Consider the following 20,054-nt stretch of genomic DNA (forward strand, 5'->3'; position numbering starts at 1 on the left):
CTGGAATATTCTCTTTCAAATTCTAAAGGTGGCAGAGGTAAAATACAGGGAGCGAAAGGCTATTTACAATTTGTACAGAAACCAGATGGCAGTTATAAGAGTTGAGGGGCATGAAAGGGAAGCAGTGGTTAGGAAGGGAGTGAGACAGGGTTGTAGCCTCTCCCCAATGTTATTCAATCTGTATATTGAGCGAGCAGTAAAGGAAACAAAAGAAAAATTCAGAGTAGGTATTAAAATCCATGGAGAAGAAATATAAATGTTGAGGTTCACTGATGACATTGTAATTCTATCAGAGACAGCAAAGGACTTGGAAGAGCAGTTGAACGGAATGGACAGTGTCTTGAAAGGAGGAAATGAGATGAACATCAAAAAAAGCAAAACGAGGATAATGGTAAGTGGTCGAATTAAGTCGGGTGATGCTGAGGGAATTAGATTAGGAAATGAGACACTTAAAGTAGTAAAGGAGTTTTGCTATTTGGGGAGCAAAATAACTGATGATGGTCGAAGTAGAGAAGACATAAAATGTAGACTGGCAATGGCAAGGAAAGCGTTTGTGAAGAAGAGAAATTTGTTAACATCGAGTATAGATTTAAGTGTAAGGAAGTCGTTTCTGAAAGTATTTGCATGGAGTGTAGCCATGTATGGAAGTGAAACATGGATGATAAATAGTTTGGACAAGAAGAGAATTGAGGCTTTTGAAATGTGGTGCTACAGAAGAAAGCTGAAGATTAGGTGGGTAGATCACTTAACTAATGATGAAGTATTGAATAGAATTGGGGAGAAGAGGAGTGTGTGGCATAGCTTGACAAAAAGAAGGGACCGGTTAGTAGGACATGTTCTGAGGCATCAAGGGATCTCAAATTTAGTTTTGGAGGGCAGCATGGAGGGTAAAAATCGTAGAGGGAGACCAAGAGATGAATATACAAGCAGATTCAGAAGGATATAGGTTGCAGTAAGTACTGGGAGATGAAGAAGCTTGCACAGGATAGGGTAGCATGGAGAGCTGCAGCAAACCAGTCTCAGGACTGAAGACCACAACAACAACAACATTCACCTCACCAAAAGTCTTGTTCCTACTGCCACCGAACTTCACTAATTCCCATTATATCTAGCTTTAACCTATCCATTTCCCTTTTTAAATTTCCTAACCTACCTGCCCGATTAAGGGATCTGACATTCCACGCTCCAATCCGTAGAACGCCAGTTTCTTTCTCCTGATGACAACATCCTCTTGAGTAGTCCCTGCCCGGAGATCCGAATGGGGGACTATTTTACCTCCGGAATATTTTACCCAAGAGGACGCCATCATCATTTAACCATATAGTAAAGCTGCATGCCCTCGGGAAAAATTACGGCTGTAGTTTCCCCTTGCTTTCAGCTGTTCACAGTACCAGCACTGCAAGGCCGTTTTGGTTAGTGTTACAAGGCCAGATCAGTCAATCATCCAGACTGTTGCCCCTGCAACTACTGAAAAAGCTGCTGCCCTCTTCAGGAACCACACGTTTGTCTGGCCTCTCAACAGATACCCCTCCATTGTGGTTGCACCTACGGTATGGCCATCTGTATCACTGAGGCAAGCAAGCCTCCCCACCAACGACAAGGTCCATTGTTCATACAGAAGTTAACAATCAAGAGAATAGCTATGTAGCACAAATATTTTATGTAAGTGGCCCTTTGTATATCCTCACCCAGTTTCTAGATGGTTCATCACTTCAAGTTAGGGGACTCTAATAAGACACTGAGCGCACTCAACAGGTACGCAGCACACTTACCACATAGGTAATTTGTTTATGATCTTAGCTGACCAAAGCTTAAGAAAACTACTGTAGTCTAAACTTACTTGCAATAGTCTATGGTACCCAATGGCAGTTCTACAACTCAGCTCTCTAAAAATGCAGCACAGCTTCTGAGATCACACCTCAGTGAAAGTAATTTGCTTGCACACAGTACATCATATTCAATGTTCAGAAATCATTATAAAGACTTAAGGGGATTTTTTTGTTGAAGATGATTTAATGGTGTTTTGGATGACACTGCTAGATTAGTGATGAAAGTGGGAGCTCCAAACTATGACAGTAAGCAATGGCTGTTACTTATAGATTCTTCAAAGCAAAATATGAAAGCAGTGTTGCTACATACTGGAAATAAGCTAGCTCCAATTTCGATTGCAGATTCAGTACACTTAATAGAGACATGCAGTACCATGAGTGTACTCGCTCAAAATGTGAAGTATGAAGAACACCACTGGCTTGTATGTGGTGACTTTAAAGTGACTAGTATTTTTCTCTGCCAGCCAAAAGGGTGTACCAAGATGCTTTGCTATATGTGTGGATAGGCCAGTAGTAGTAGTATCATGAGCACTGGAGTAAAAGAGAGTGGCCTAAGAGGAAAAGCCTGAGACAGGGATCGAAGAACACTGTGAATGAGCATTTGGTTAAACCATATCATATTTTATTGCCTCCACTGCACAAAAATTAGGACTGATGAAGTGGTATATAAAAGCATTGGACAAAAAAGGAAACTGTGTCCAATACCTGTGTAGCCAATTCCGAAATCTATTGGCTGCAAAGTTGAAAGAAGGGATATTTGTTGGATTGCATGTAAGTAAGTTGATGCCTGATAAACATTTCGAAAGTACAATGATGAAAACAAAACAGTTCTGCATTGTTTCCTTGGACAGAATAAGCAGCCTGATTATAAGGGAATAGTGCAAGATGTGCTATAGTCATCCAAACAGTCCAGACAATTTTCAGGACAATTTGGCTGAAACATCAGAGTAACATGGCTACCGGTTCCATCAGAAACTTAAAACTCTGGAACATCATTATCAAGGTTTCTGGGGAATAAACATGGTGTCTCACTACTGGTGGCGTATCACACATGAAGAAGTCAAACGCAAAATGAAGGAAATCAAGCATTCGTTCAAGAGTAAACATAAACGGAAGGAATACCACCACCTGGGACGTGTCCAAATCACCATATTTGCTTCTTATAATTATTACATCTTTCATGTAACTTTATTTTACCCTTTTATTGTTCCATTTTATCTCCATCTTCCTGTAATTGATTTCTGATGTCACTAAGAACAGATTTCAAAGATTATGATGAGGATGATGGTTTGAAAACCTCATGTGCTGTAGAGAAACAGGCCTCAGATTCATGATCAGCGCAATCCATTTAGTCAGAAATTCGTATTATCATACAAACTCAGATGAAAAGTCAAAATTTCTAGATGTGTGTAATCATTACCCATAGAAGTTACTAAAATTTGCACACATAACAGAGGTCCTTACAGTAAAGGGGCAAGACAAAAATGTGGTTCATGACATTGTCATTATGTCACAACTCCATCCACAGAATTAACAAAAGCTGAATAACATCTGTATCTCAACATCATCTTGATCTCCAATCACAGACTCAATTTGCAGCCTTTAACAAAAGGAAAGTGACTGTCCCCAGATTTACATCTCCTTGTGTCACTGAAACATTATGATACATTTCCAGAATGAGATATTCACTCTGCAGCAGAGTGTGCACTGATATGAAACTTCCTGGCAGGTTAAAACTGTGTGCCGGACTGAGATTCGAACTTGGGACCTTTGCCTTTCACGGGCACTTGCCTGAGAAAGGCAAAGGTCCCGAGTTCGAGTCTTGGTCTGGCACACAGTTTTAACCTGCCAGGAAGTTTCATTATGATATATTACTTGAAAGTCTACAAGTGGAAACTCTAAAAGGAAACCTGCAAGTAAAATGCAGTATCAATATGGAATACATACAAAAATGTGCTGTATCAACCTGAAATATATTTAATGCACTGCATAACTGAGTAAAAAATAAATGAATCAAGAGAACTGAAGAAACCAATCACAATGTCTGAAAACTGGTTATTGTATAGACAGCAAATGGCTCTGAGCACTATGGGACTTAACATCTGAGGTCATCAGTCCCCTAGACTTAGAACTACTTAAACCTAACTAACCTAAGGACATCACACAAATCCATGCCCAAGGCTGGATTCGAACCTGCGACTAGCAGCAGCGTAGGTTTGGACTGAAGCAGACAGCAAATAAATAACTAAGAAAGACCTAAATACCAAATTCTTTTTATGTCATGATAGAGTGAAAGAATGTGTCCATTGTTGTTCTTCTGTTTTACACAGCAACCTGCTGAAGTGCGCCTTATGAATGAGGAATAGCAGTATGAGATGGTAAGTGGGAGGGGTAATGTGTGATAAATTAATTAAAACTTGAAAAGAAAATAAGAGGAGCACATAGTTGTAATGGTAAATGATAAATTGTGTATTAAAAAAAAAAAAAAAGAAAAAAAAAGAAAATTGGAAAAAAATGTAAAATTAAAAGAGACTGAATGGCTAGCAATCAATTCCCTTCATGAGGCAAACTTCAGAGCACTGCTGATACACAGCATGTTCATTTTACCTGAAGACACTGAAATATCTTGAAAACTACACGTCGGATCAAAAAGAAGTTATAATTCAAATTTGTATGTTCGGGGGGGGGGGGGGGGGGGGGTCAGAGGTGAGGGGTGAAGGGGGCGGGGGAAGGTGGAAATCCAATGGTGCCACAATCATCAACTCGGCAACTTTGATATCTTCCTTGGGAACCACCATTTCTTAATGCAGAATACAATGCTATGGCAAAATCTCCATACGTTTGGTCTGAAGCATTTTCTTCATTTCACCATTGATAGAGCTGTCATCAGTGGAATAGAAATGGGTTCACAATTGTAATTTATGACATGCCACTCAATGGCCCTTGAATATCCTATGGTACGTCTGATCCTACCTCCATGCTGTGAGGGTATGACAGGCCAGTATTGCACAACTTCTAACTGCAAACCCCCATTCACAATTTTGTATATGTCTGCAACTCGTGGTCTAGGGGCTAGCATTGCTGCCTCTGGATCACGGGCTCCTGGGTTCGATTCCCAGCCACCATGGTTGTGCAGCGAACTATGATGTATCATAACAGGCAGTACACTGCAACAAGAGCTCATATATCATGCAGACATAAAGCAGATAGTGGCTTTAAACATTACAATACTTGCAAAGTGTTTATTGCCTGCTCACCTGCCTATCATTTGGAGAACAGATGTGCAAGTGGATGATGCATGACATAACCACAGAAGAAAAAAAGTGAAATGATACTGATTTACAGAGACTGTAGGAGAAACATTGAGGCTGCTGTTGCCCTGTATGCCAAGCATTTTCCAGAGAAAGCTAGCTCTTGTTTGTTATTTTACAAGATTGTTAACACCTTAACATCTGACGGCAGCATACAGACCAGCAAAAGGAAATGAAGTAAGTTACAGGAGAACCTAATGAAATAGCTGTACTAGCGACAGTGCACCACAATCCACGGATAAGCACCCCACAATTACACCGCAATTCCAGTATGTCTGTAGGTAGTATTGTCACAATACTGCATCGTCATAAGTATCATCCATACCACGTGTCACTGGATCAAGAAATTCATGTCACCAATTTCCATAACTGGGTAGCATTTTGCGAATGAGCCTGTCAACAAATGCAAACAACCCCCACATTCTTTGCCCAGGTACTATTTTCTGACAAGTCTGCATTCACAAACCATGATAGCACTAACCTCCATAACATGCAGTACTGGAGTGTAGACAATACCAACTGTTTATGGCAAGTTGATCACAAATGTCATTGATCGGTTAAAGTATGGTGTGGCATCATGGGGAACAAATTCATTGGTCCACATTTTATCAATGGCAAACTGAATGGACACAAATGCTGAACACTTTTGGATCAGGAACTGCTGGTACTACTGTTAGATATTGTCCTGGATGCTCGACAATGTATGTGGTTACAGCATGACAGTTTCATTGCACAACTGAAGCATGGGAGCTATTTGACCATGTTTAAACTGGTTGGTGGGTCAGCAGAGATGGTTATTAATTGACCTGGTATTTGACAACATCAAAAATGCCTGTGCTGACATTCCCACAGATATGCTTCTGTCCTGTGTATGGTCATTTGAAAAGCAGACCACTAAGTGTATTGAAGTTGCTGGTACTTTGTTTGAACACTCATTAGAGTAGCGTTCACCTGGAGTCATTGCCACAGTGCCGCGTCGATCAGTCCCTTATTCAATATGTCAAATAAATACAATATTGTAAATGGGGTTTCCAATTAGAAATTATGATATACTGGCCTGTTACACCCTCGCAACATGGAGGTGGGGTCCCACGTACCACTGAATATTCAAGGACCATTGAGTAGCAAGTCATAATTTACGATTGTGTGACCATTTATATTACGCTGATTACACCAACATCTGTGGCGAAACAAAGCAAATGTTTCAGACAAAATGTATGTAGAGTTTGCCATAACTATAATCTACAACAAAAAATGGGGGTTCCCATTGAAGAGTTCAAAGCCGCCCACTGCTACCCAAGTATGGGGCTGGGCGGGGGGTCGAGTGTGGTATCATTGGACAGTCAAGTTTGAATTATAACTTTTTTTTAATCTGATGTGTAGTTTTTGAGATATTTCAATGTCTTCATTTAAAATGAACACCCTGTATATACACAAAAGTGGAGAAAAACAGAACTGGTAGTTCTTTCCTAAAAACGGAAAGATGGAGAGATTGGGGTCAGTTAGGAAGAAGGGATAGGTAACTCAGACCCTAGGTTGACAGGGAATCATCTGTTGCGAGGATGAGAGGAGACAAAAACAAAGTGGGCTATATCAGAGAGAGTAGGAGGTCAAACATAGTGCACTAGTAAGAACTGTATCAGCTACAGTCCAGAGACGACAGGACAGAGTACAAAGTACAGCTGGATTAAGGGGAAGTGAGACAGAAGTGAAACTAATTGTTCAATTAAGAATTAGGAGGAAAACAGAAAAGGAGACAGAGAAATAATCAAAAAGAGATGGAGAGAAAAATGTAGGCAAATAGGTAATAGTAAATAATTAAGAAAATAAAGAAATACCATTAAAATAAATTAACTTAATAAATAAGGAAGATGGGGAAAGTTGTTAATGGGGTTTAAGTCCACAAGGATGGAAATATGCAATGATATACTGGAGAACATTCCCATCTGCAAAGTTGAGGGGAACTATAGCAGGGAACAGGTAAGATGGCAGCAGTGTGATGTGTTCTGTGCAGAGAAAGACAAAGAATCTTTACAGTGTCACCAGTGAGCTCTCTGTCTATGACACACACCTCACACTGCAGTCGTCACATACCTTGGTAACTGGCATCACTGGGATGAGTGCTACTCCGAGCCACTGTTTTTCTGCTTCTGGCTAACAAAATTTATATGCTTGAAAAACTATCACTGTCACTTCTTAATATAATACTCATTGTGTCTGCTTGATGTCATCCATAATGAACTCATAGTGGCTAACTAACCTGACCATATCTAAACTAACATGAAAATCAATGCTACATGTTATGCACACATCCTGATGTGTGTGCTACGGGCACACAGCAGAATGACACTATCGCCTGGAGCATCATGTGATACACTACTCCTTGCCACTGTGCATCACCCCACCACCTGCCCTCTTGTGAGCACATTGCTTTAGTACCATGTCAGAGGATCCAAATGCTCAGTGGGGTGCAGCAGACATTTGGGTCTGCTAAGCCATGTTACAGAGCAATCTGTTCCAATACCGCCCAGTTGGCAAGAGTGCTCCTGCATTTCCCTCAGATCACTTGTGGGCAGGTGCAAGTAGTGTAGGCTATCCACCAGACAGCCCAACTGCACATGTTCTGCGCATGCACCAGCCACTTGGCCACTCCAGTCCACGAGTGATCAGCAGGTGCAGTACTGTCACCTAGGATACAGCCTGGCTGCGTGACTGCTGTGCATCTGCAGTTTGCCTATCCCCTTCTACCTGCAGCCATGAGGACCCAGCTGCCAGCCAGCGGGCATGCCAGCTGGAGTACCCGGTTACAGAGGACATTCAGCAGGAGTACTCCCTGTGGTACTGGCCATTATAGGGTCAGCCGCACTTTCAAATATGTGCGCCACCAGTTACTAAGCCGTGTTTCCTACAGCTGCCACTGTGGCACAAGGGCACTGCCATGAGTAATTACACTGCTGCTAATGAGATGCAAGCATCCTGTCTCCAGAGCTCCTGTAGTGGGTGTTCAAACATTCATGCACTGAGCCCATTTCGTGTGTTTGCCAGTTGAATAACATTTACAGACTTTCATAGTGGACACCTTCTGAACAGTCATTGTACTGACAGTGAAAGATTTATAAATCTTTTGTATCTGTATATATTTCTACATTCAAATCTACTGTTAGTAACTGATATTGCAAATATAGCAACAATGTTATGTATTATCTCAACTATTTTATATCAGATGTAAAATAAATTAATATCCGAATTCCCTGTCATGTATGGCAACTGTTCTCCACTCCTGTATCCACTAAAGAAACACACAGTGTGCAAAGATAGACACAGCAGACTGGTGACGAGAAAAAGAAAGTGGAAAAAGGAGCTTTGGAAACCAGAGCAGAACAATTTTTTCTTTCTATTGAATTCGTTTTTGTTTGTGTGCATACACTAAGCTGAAATATTTAAGTGAAAATATTTACTGAATCATGGCAAACTGTGGAGAGCAACATCAAAGTGCTGAGTAGCATTAATGCCAGTGGAGCTTGTGTCAGCCATGTAGCATCTGATATTGTTATCTCTATGGCCTGGAAAGCGGAGTCTGTTTTACGTGCCCACTGTAATCTGTCATTTGGTTTTGGTGCTCCCTTAAGAAGTTCATTTAATGAATGGCATAATTGGAAATGAAATGTTGTTAAAAACACTGAGAAACCAACAAAGATCTCTAATTGTGATTGGACGAGGGTATGTGATTATGGGTTGTATTTTACCTTGAGGAAGGCATATGCCATTTGTGTCAGCAGAGTATCCCAGGAAATGAACTTCTGTTGCCCCAAAAATACATTTTGAAGGGTTAATTAGTAGACTGTGCACGCATAAATGGTCGAACAACGGAGCTAAATGCCATCATTGTTCCTCCTCAGAAGCCAACATTACGAGAACATCATTTATGTAGATATAGCAAAATCAAACTCTCACGTGACTTCATCCATGGAATGCTGAAATTTTTGCAGCAAGTAACACAGACCAGACGCCATTCTCATAAACTCAAACAGTCCACAAGATATAGCGACAACTGTTTTAGGGACATCTTCTGTGGCTACTGGTATCTGGTATTTGGTAATAACTCAATCAGGGAAAAGATTGTTTTACTGTGCACATAGATGGAGATATCCTCTATATGCAGCTTGGGATTCTGGTCCAGAATGGTCCCTGTGTTTAACTGGCAGTAGTATGCATGGATGTATGGACTGCATGGATGCCAATCATTGTTCTTCTTCAGAATAATGTGTAAAGGGGCTGCCTAGTTACTACTGAAAGTTTAACATACACCTTGTGCTAACATACTGCAAAATTCCTCCTTGGCTATTTTTAGTTTTTCAGGTGCCAGCCATCTAGGACAGGCATAGGCATGTGGGCCCGGTGTGGTGAGAATGTGGTGCGGGTGAGAATATGGTGCGCTGTTGTATGCTTAACTGGCAGTAATGTAGGTGACTGTGCGTAACTTCAGAAAACTCCTTCAGCCATCTCATATATTGCATACCCTTGGTGATTACATTTACTGCCATGGGGGCAGTGTAGCTGACCTTTCCTTGAGCATCTAGATATTTTGTTGCATTGTTCAAATGCAACCACTGCAGGTCAGGAACCAAACTGTAAAAAGACAGGAAATCTGCCCACAAGATCAGTTGCAAGACATTGGCCACTGTGAACTGTCATTCGAATACTTGATGGGGACCAAGACTGAGTATTAAGGCAACTTGTCCACAGGTCTTAATCTTTGAGTCATTAGTGCCATCAAAGTAATAATCATCACAGTTGTGATGCAGTAATTTAGTTGTTGGATACATCAATACTTCAGCTCGTGTGTCCACTAAATATTGCACTGTGACCTGTGATGAACAATCGGCATGTATTACTGCCTCAGATTCCCCGTTGTGCTTTCATTTGCATGGTGGTGTGCATTTTTGTGCAGCCTTACCAATTTTTTATGATACCAGCAGGTGTTTGACACCACAGCCAAACGGTTATGACTTGTCAATGAACACTGATACAGCCATAGTTTGGTATGTACTGTTTGCAACACGGCAACCTGTGTGGTTAGTTCTACTAACTGCGACTGCAATGATGCTAAAGACACTGCAGCGCTGTTGGGTTGGGTTGGGTTGTTTTGGGAGGAGACCAAACAGCGAGGTCATCGGTCTCATCGGATTAGGGAAGGACGGGGAAGGAAGTCGGCTGTGCCCTTTCAAAAGAACCACCCTGGCATTTGCCTGGAGCGACTTAGGGAAATCACAGAAAACCTAAATCAGGATGGCCGGACGTGGGATTGAACTGTCATCCTCCCGAATGCGAGTCCAGTGTGCTAGCCACTGCGCCTGCAGCTCTGTTACCCTGCTGTATCATCAGTGTTGCAGAACTCATTGAGGGATACATCCCCAGGATCTTATCCACTGTTTATGCTAATGCATTCAGATCTCTTGGACACACTGTTAGAATGATCTTTGCATCTGCAGGTAACCTCGACAGCCAGGTATCACATAACATATCATCACTGACTGTGTTGCTGGCTAGTGTGTGACAGAATGAGGTCTCCTAATTCTTTTGTCCGCAGAAGTTTCTAAAGGCATTTTTGCTTCCAATTGAGACAGGTGCGTAATCAGAGCATTCTTTATAGCATCATACTGTTCCACCTCTGGCAGTGTCACGTGGATATCTTGCACCTCGGCAGCAAAGTCTTCTGTTAGTGCTGCAACAATATAACTGACTTCGTTTCATCTGATGAAATCTGCAATAAAATGAACTAGCTCTCTATCTGTGCAAACCATAGACCATAGTACTGGACTTCGCTGCCACAAAGGTGGTGGTTTTATCGTTCCTCCTCCAATCATCCCGCAACTCTGGGCTGGTTAGGTAATAGCTGCTGAAGTATTCATTTGCATGTGAAAGTAAACCCAAGTAACATGCACGTACGTTCTGATGTGACTACGGATGTCAAAGTGGGTGTGTGGTGGTGCAAACATGTGGTAGTCTGCTCAAATACCGATTTATTCTACATATATTAATTACAGGGTGTGTGCTATTCATAGTGCTAGTTACATTAGTCACTAAGAAGCAAGGAGTAATCAGAGAAAAAGTAACATCAAAGAATACATAACAGAAGAGCAGACACATAGAATATTTATGAACTTTCACTGTGTCTGCTTCTTCACACAAGTGGCACAGGTCACTACAATCTGTTTAACTCTGACTACAATGTAACTTCTCCATATCTGTCTAATCTCTCCCTTTTCTGTTCCTATTTTATTTTAATATCCTGAGCTTGACACTTCTCAGATATTTCACTATCTCTGTCACTTACACTACCACATTTTTTGAGAAGTAAAACTTTCAATTCTATTTTTATTTTCATGTAATTTGTATTTTTGGCTATTTACTTTTATTTTGGGCTTGCATGGTTTGTTTTTTATGTAACTGGCAAGGTATCCCATGCAAATATATGAGAATACCTTATGGTTCTGTGTTTTACTACTATTATGGTTGTTAATGACATGAATTACACTTATTAGCAACAATTCAGAAGAAAATAAGGACTTTTGCCATGTCACTACATCAAGTATGAGTTTATAAATTTAGTAAATATAAAAAATGTGAACTTTTCAGCAGTGAGCAATTTATACTATAATTTCTTACCACCATCCTTTGTAAGAGTAGCAAATGTGTATTCAGCAGTTGAAGATCCTGCTATGTTATGTGCTTCTATCTTTAGCTGATAGATAGAAGCTGGATTTAGGCCAGAAACAGTGAATCTGCGTTGAGGCTTCAAGGCATTTGATACTGTTGACAAAATATTATTTTATAAGTATTGTTCCAATAAATCCATAATTTTTTAAGCAGTTAGCCAGATGTTCACTCATTCATTCATCATGTTCCATAGCTCCATTAGAAAGGTAAACTTCAGGGATGGGGAACAAGTCAAAGTATATGTTGACAAAAGACAAGCAAATCATAGAGACTTAATCTGTATTCTGTATTAACAATAAACTACCATTATAAGGCTTAATATACTCATGGTTAAACCAGCTAAATTTAATCAAGTAAATTACAAAGAGAGCAGCTACTTTGGGAAAAAAGAAGCTGCATCCCCTCAGTTATACAGGGTGAGGTGCAGGAACTTCCTTATTTGAAACACACACTACACAGCAGCCATAACTCATTGCTGTGGGGGATTGAGCGCATTCCAAAGAGCAGGACCTAACATGAATATGAATGACTCTCTTGTGCAAACACCTCCCTGACTGTCTCATCTCTTTGGGGGGAGGGGGGATCTAATGGCCAGCATGCTCAGCAGATTTAGCCCCCTGGTATTTTTTTCTTATGAGCCATCTTAATCCGTGGTGTAAATCAATCATCCATGGAACTTTGGTGAGCTGCGGAACAATAATCATACTGCTATTACCAACACAGACACAGACATGATTGACAAAGTGGACTGAAACTTCTGATTTTGACTCTCTAAATGCATTGAGCAGAACAGAGGCCACCTTCAAGCTACCATTTTCAGAATCTAATGAGATAAAATTTTAAATGCAGTTCTATATAAAGAAAAGAGAACTAAACCAATAACTCCAGTACTTTCTGTTTTAAAATTTTTAAAATAAAGGAAGTTCCCACACCTCACGCTGTACTTATACTGCTCTACGAGATTGAGGATGTTACAGGACAGCCACACCCACACTTGTGGCTGGTCAAATGCATTTGCATAAGAGGTGCAGGTGTGATACTAGTCAGTGCAGCCAGCTGGCCATGTGGCAGAACACTGCATTGTGCGGCACTAATTCCCTGAGTCACTTTTCATGCAGCTCAGCTTCAGATAGCTGCAAATTTCATCATACATTCATACAAACATCTTTTTTTCAAATCAGTGATTTGTTTAGGCCAGGAAGTTGTGAGTATTACGGAGGCACTAGATGGACCATTCATTCCCATCTGCACAGTAAAATGTGTCATTTGCCTATTTTATTTTTGGATAAAGCCGTAAAATAATATAAGAAAAGTGTTACATTTATGTGAATGGTTGGAGAATGTCTTTCATATTAACAATTTTAATTTTTTTTATCTGAGGTCTGACATCATAGTTATTAAATGATATTATTTATTACATCTGATATTACTCACTGGTACAGATGACTCACCAAGTGTCCAGTGTTGCGCCCCATTTGGCCGATACTGCAGTACAAAATATGTCAGTGGACAGCCATTGTCAGGCCAGACATGTAGCCGCAACAACACAGATGTGGAGTTGGGTGTTATCAGCATTGCCTGGTGTGGTACACCTGGTGCCTGCCCTTGTGTGCGGACAGATAATGTTGGGCTGCTAGGAGAGCTGTCAATGCGATTATGAGCTGTCAGTGATAAGTGGTAAGTGCTACCACACAGCAGTCCCTGTAAAGTTTATACACTTTCAGTTAAAGAACACAACATATTTTGAGGTACACCTGACAGACAGATGAGAAAAAATATTGACTGTTAACAAAATAAACAATGCATTCAAAGCATAAAATATAAAAAACAGTAGCATATTCCAAGAAAATTCCTTGCAAAAATCAGGGTAGGGTGGACCTGAAGTTTCTCTTTATTCTAAAACTTATTACACAGTGAAGAAGTGTACCTCATAATCATTATTACTGACAGTCATCAGCATTGGATGTACCTTTTAACATGTTTGACTGAAATATACTATGTTTTCTAATAAAGAAAGGTGAATAATTTTTATCACCAGAATGCCAACGACAACTGCAGGAACAGCTACAGTAAGAAAAATAATGGTAATTCCAGATGCAGTACTAATGGCAGTGGGAATTGCAACAGAAATACCAGTTATTGCTGTTACAACTACAGCGAAAGAAACAAGTCTGCAGCCACTGTTTCCTACCTCTCCTTCCACCATTCGCCTGCTTTGAAAAGGAACATAAGAGTTGGGAGGCCTATTTACATGGTTTTGTTCCTCATTGCAACACAAGTCAAATAACCAGCCTCAAATATCAGAGTACACACTTACTGTCTTCAGTTAATAAGTTGTACAAAGTGGTGTAAAAACTACACCCAATTTCGGACCCTAGTAGTTTGAGCTTTGCTGATGTCTTTGGTTTTCTGACTGAATGTTTCTATCATCAAACTCATGTAGCTGCATCTAGGTTCAAATCTAATCAATGTGTTAAGCAATGTAAGCAATACTATGTAGTATGGGCTGTTGACTTGCAGGGCTTAGCAACCTTTTTTTTTTTTTTTTTTTGTAAATGTGCAGTGCATTGTGTGCGGAATCATTAAACCGGGATGTTATTATACACCTCACTACTGATAGAGAAGTTAGTGTAGAAGCTTTAGAGTTGTGTGATACAACCCTGAGTGATTTCCTAAAAATTACCAAAGTTCATGAAGTAACAGTGTCAGCACAAGGTTTGTTTCACGATACTTTACTGTCCGCTTTCTTAGTATTGAATTAGTAGTAGTAGTAGTATGAGGAGTGTTCAATAAATAATGCAATACATTGTTTTTTCTCAGTCAATTTCAGTTGAAAAAATGCAGAATTTGTTGTGGACATTGTGGAATATTCCCACTTCAGTCCCTGTAGTTTCATGAGGTTCCTGCTTGGTTCTATGTATGTAATTGATTTTCTAATTTATTTAGATTATTCCTACTTAGCATCTTTTGTTATAAGGTGAAATCAGTAATTGCTTCATAACTTAAATTCTATTGTTGACTTATAAGCAAATATAAATTCTGTACTAATTATAAACATTTCGAGGAACAACTAATTGTATTCTTAAAGGGTCTATTTGGCTCTATTCAAAAACATGTTAGCAAAGCCAGCCCTCAATTAATTCCAAAGTAATTTCCAGTTTTGTCAAAAGTATTATTGAAACTTCCTGGCAGATTAAGTATTGTTTGCGTAACTATATATGTTAATTTCATCATTTAAACAAGTGTTCGGTTTAACCCTTGTAATAGAAGAAACTGTTAAAAAGAACCAATTTTTCAATGTATTCAGTTAATTTAATGAGTTAAGTTTTAATTGTAATTTCTGCAAATCAAACTTCGAACAATGTGTAGTTTCAGCAACTATTATTGTGAGGATATATAAGGGCCCGAGTTTCAGACGAGAAACCTGGGTTGGTTAGAACAACAACAATGCTTCAACTTAACTGTGAAATAAGTGTTACATAATTAGGCTGTGTGTTAAAACAATGACAGCAAGCACCTTAAGTAGCACAGTACCCCAACCACCCACTGCAACTTTGGCTAACAGTACCCCTGCAGTTGATTTCATTCCGACATTTTCTAGAAAACCTAATGAGGAAATAAATTCCCTTTTACAAAGTGTCCAAGATGTAGGCCGCACTTGTGCTTGGCCAAACTATATCCTATTAATTGTACTCCACCTTAAACTGTCAGGTGACACCTGTACCTACACTGAATCAGTTACCACCCTCCACCCTTAGGGACACCACCTCTTTTGCCATGTTAGAAGCTGGGTTGAAAGAAAGATGTTCTGACAGATGGTGACGCCCACTATTACAGAGACAAGTTGTCCACCCTCTGCCAGAAGCAAGGGGACAATGTAGAGGCATTTGCTGACTGAATCTGCACTGTGGCTTGCCACACTTACACGCTGGGTTCGGACCCTATCCATAACAAGGTGTTAATTGAGCAGGTGGAAGCCCGCTCGACTGACGTATTTATACATGGAATCGACCCGTATGTTGGAGGAGAGGAGGTAGTGCATTTTATTGCCAGTTCGGTGTGTCCGAATGAACAACCGTGTCCAATTTTTAAATATGAGCAGGCATGCCAACGCTGCCCAAAGGCAGGCCATGCTACCGCGCAGTGCCATGCAACTTATTGGTTAAAATGGCTCTGAGCACTATGAGACTTAACATCTGAGGTCATCAGTCCCCTAGAATGTAGAACTACTTAAACTTAACCAACCTAAGGACATCACACACATCCATGCCCGAGGCAGGATTCGCTGAAGTATCTAGAACTGCTCGGCTACAGAGGCTGGCTGCACCTTATTACCTTATTGTTCTTGGTGTCGAATCATCGGGAATAAGAGTAAAAACTTCCTGCAGAACCCGGGAAAAGGGGGACCCTCATGCAACCAGCAGAGGGAACAATTCACCAACAATCCACGACTCCAAACTCAGCTGGAAAACAGGAAAACAGTCGGAGGGGGGAGGAGGAGGCAAGCCACGCTGCCAGACCGCGCCTCCTGAGAAATTCGTGTACCCAGTCTGCCACGGTGGTGTAAATGAGGCAGCGAATATCCTCCTCATCAGCAGTGGTACGGGACGCATTCTCTGGCTTGGGGTCAAATCCCGTGAACTGCCGAGAACAGCTGTATTGGTGGATATTCTCCGTCAAAACGATGTCATTGACAGATTACAGGTCCATGTTAAACATGGTTTAACAACAGCAGAAGTGCAGGGGAAGAAATTTTATATTCCCGTCTGTTTGGACAATTTTGGAATGAAGGAGGTAGAGATTCCTAGTGGCACCATTATAGATAATGGCCACGAGATTGAAGAAAACAACCCTGTACAAGAAAAGCCAAAATCTAACCAAAAACACCAGCTTGCAGAATGTAATATATGTCATATTGCTCCCGTGCTCAAAGACAAATTTGAGGATAAGTTAGCTCATCTGCCTGCGACTGACCAAACAAAAATTGTACTCCGTCTTGCAAGAACACTCCTTGTTATTCAAGGAAAGGCATTATTTGCTGGCTACTGACCTTGTTTACCTTGAAATTCCCACTGGAGATGAGAGGCCCATTGCACAGAAACCGTATAGAATACCGTATCACCTCCATCCTGTTGTGGAGGAAACTATCCAACAGTAGCTAGAGGCACGGATAATATAACCCTTTGCCAGTCCCTAATCATCTCCAATCGTTGTGGTCCCCAAGAAATCAATCAATGGAGAGAAGACCTACCATCTTTGTGTCGATATGAGAGCAGTAAATAAGGTAATGACTCACGATACTTACCCTATCCACCGTATTGCCGAAACACTGGACAGCTTAGGAAATTGCAAATACTTCACTATCCTTGATATGAAGAGTGTGTACCACCAAATACTGATTGCACCACCAGACAGGCCAAAAACAGCGTTTGTAGTTCCCTCCGGTCTATATGAATTTCTGAAAATTCCATTCGGGCTCTGCAATGTGCCAGTCACTTTCCAACGATATGCCAACTTACTGTTAAAGAGGACTGAAACCTACAATGTGCCTAGTTTATCTAGATGATATCACTGTTTTTTCCAGGACCGTAGATGAGCATGTTACCAGGTTAATAAATGTTTTGCCTAGACTAAGAAGTGCTAATCTAAATTTAAAGAAAGAGAAATGTTCCTTTGCTGAAAGTCAAGTACAGTACCTAGGGAATATTAGTAGTGCTGATGGAGTAAAGCCAGATCCCCATCTAATTGAAGCAGTTAGGACATTCCCTTCCCCTAAGAATGTAAAAGAATTGCATAGCTTTCTGGGACTCAGCAATTATTATAGACATTTTGTAAAGGACTATGACACAATAGCTAAACCCCTTATCCACCTGTTGAAAAAAGATGTACCCTATCAATGGACCCCCAACTGTGAAGCTGCTGTGCAGCATATCAAAGATGCTCTGACTAGTTCCCCCTTATTGATCTATCCCGATTTCGAAAAACCATTTATTCTCTCAAGTGACATGTGCAACTTTGCAGTAGGAACTATTCTGAGTCAAAGTATTGACGGTGAGGAAAGACCAATTGGTTATGCATCCCATCAGATGAACCAGGCGGAAATTAATTACAGCACTACGGAGAAAAAATTACTGGTGTTAATGTTTGGAGTTAACTACTTTGGACCTATCTTTACAGAAGAAAATTTACACTGGTAACAGGTCATGCAGCACTTCAGTGGCTATTAAGTTTAGAAGACCCTAGCAGCCGTCTCACCCGCTGGGCCCTGAAACTGAGTGAATATAACTACCAAGTGCAACAGAAAGCTGGAAGATTGCACCAGAATCCTGACGACCTTAGTAGAAAAGTGAGAGTAGTTCAAACAGACGATGTGCTAATTGAAAAATTAAAAGACTCCCAGGAAAATAATGCAAAATGCTGCCAGTATCGCTCCCATCCAGGTTTTGTTACAGAGGATGTAATTCTATACTGCAAGACCCCCCTGGGTAAATGTATAGTAATACCCAAAGACTTACAATCCAGAATTATTGCCCAGTGCCATAACAGCATCCAAGCTTGCCATAATGGACAAAGAGCCACAAACGCCCATATTGCCATGAAGTATTGGTGGGACAAAAGATGATGAGATGTTGCCAAGTATATAAAAAATTGCTTACCGTGCACCCAAAGAGCACCACCCCACGAATCAAAATTCCCTTACAATATCTTCCCGAGGCATCAAAACGCTTTCAGTTTGTAGCTTTGGACATAGTTGGGCCACTTCCCGTAAGTACACAAGGAAGTAAGTATATTCTATCTATTATTTATCACTTCTTCCGATATCTTATATTGGTACCCACTGCTGACATGTCAGCTGAAACAGTAGCATGAGCTTTTGTAGATCATCTTGTCTTTCCTTGTGGAAGCCCTGAAGCCGTCATAGCCAATCAAGGAACCAATTTTATGTCCACCTTATTTGTCCAATTGTGCAAATTTCTGAGAATTAAAAAAATGGAGTACCACACCTTTTCACCTCCAGGCAAATGGCCGCACTGAACGTGTCCATCGCAATGTGAAACGAATGCTTCCTATTATGTCAACTCAGCCCACAGTGACTGGCAAAGATACATTTCGTATGTGTCAACTGCATACAATAGCCATTTCCATGAAGCCACTTACGAGACAGTGTTTGGCCACCCTGTGGGATCTCCCTTTGAGATCGATAAATTACCTCCGGGAATCGATCACACAGCCGTTATGGGGCTGGCCCGCCGCCTTAAGGCCATTTGGAAGAAGGTGCATGGGAACAACTGCAAAGTAACTAGAAAACAGATGGATAGCAGTAATAAAAATTACATCCCCCCCCCCCCCATAAGCCTGGTGATTTGGTTTTACTAAAAAAACCTACTGTAAGGAAAGGAAGAGTGAAGAAATTTACCCCCCTGAATGACAGACCATATTCAATTATTCAGCTCACTTCTTCTGTTAATGCAGAATTACAACTGCCCAATTGCAAAGTGATCGTCCATTTTGGTAGGCTAAACCCTATTCAGGAACTACGCCTCTCCCCGCCATCTTCTGAGACAAGTGCCGGACCTTCACCAGGTTCTGTTCCCACTGTGAAGCGGAAAAAATGGAAAGTTCCATCACCCCCAGCTCCCCCTAGATTTGCTCTGAGAACTAAACACCCATATGCCCTTAGATCCAAGGACTAAACACTAAGGTACTGTTTTGTACTTAAGAGATTCCCAGTTTTATCAACCAAAATAAAAAGTAGCAAGGCTCAAGTAAACACCTTATTATTTTCCTTTGCAGATGAACATTCTACCCATACAATATGTATTTTATGCTCCCATGCTATGATAACTAAGATGTCACCCTAGTCTCCCGCTCTGAAGAGGTTATCAGAGCTTTACCTGCCCAGCCTGTTCTGCAATGCTGGCCTAGCCTAATTAATCCATAGTGTAACCTGTATTTAATTTATGTTATTTTTATTATGTTATTTATGTGTTACGACACACTTAGTTGTCGGACAGCAGCTCTATTTTCAGTACCAATACAGTTAATTCTAAATAAGAATATTGTATGAAGAAGTGACTGCATTACATCTCTTACCTTTTTATTCTAAAAATTTTTTCCCTGAAATGGCACAATGTTTCATTAAGTAATCTTCCCATTTGAACACTGGTACTACAAAGTTGTTAATGCGTGTGCT

At 40.6% G+C, this 20,054-nt stretch overlaps 1 protein-coding gene across 1 annotated transcript in view; it reads right to left on the reverse strand.

The window, feature by feature from the left end:
- Positions 1-20,054, reverse strand: part of LOC126260723 (Down syndrome cell adhesion molecule-like protein Dscam2) — a 329,702-nt gene that overhangs the window by 30,358 nt on the left and 279,290 nt on the right. Inside the window, exons 20-21 of the mRNA XM_049958060.1 lie at positions 13,312-13,561; positions 11,810-11,953 (exon numbers count right to left, since the gene is read on the reverse strand). Of these exons, the coding sequence (XP_049814017.1) occupies positions 11,810-11,953; positions 13,312-13,561 (394 nt within the window). The remainder of the gene's footprint in view (positions 1-11,809; positions 11,954-13,311; positions 13,562-20,054) is intronic.

The sequence above is a fragment of the Schistocerca nitens genome, chromosome 5 (assembly GCF_023898315.1).
Source record: "Schistocerca nitens isolate TAMUIC-IGC-003100 chromosome 5, iqSchNite1.1, whole genome shotgun sequence".
Classification (NCBI taxonomy): Eukaryota; Metazoa; Arthropoda; class Insecta; order Orthoptera; family Acrididae; genus Schistocerca; species Schistocerca nitens.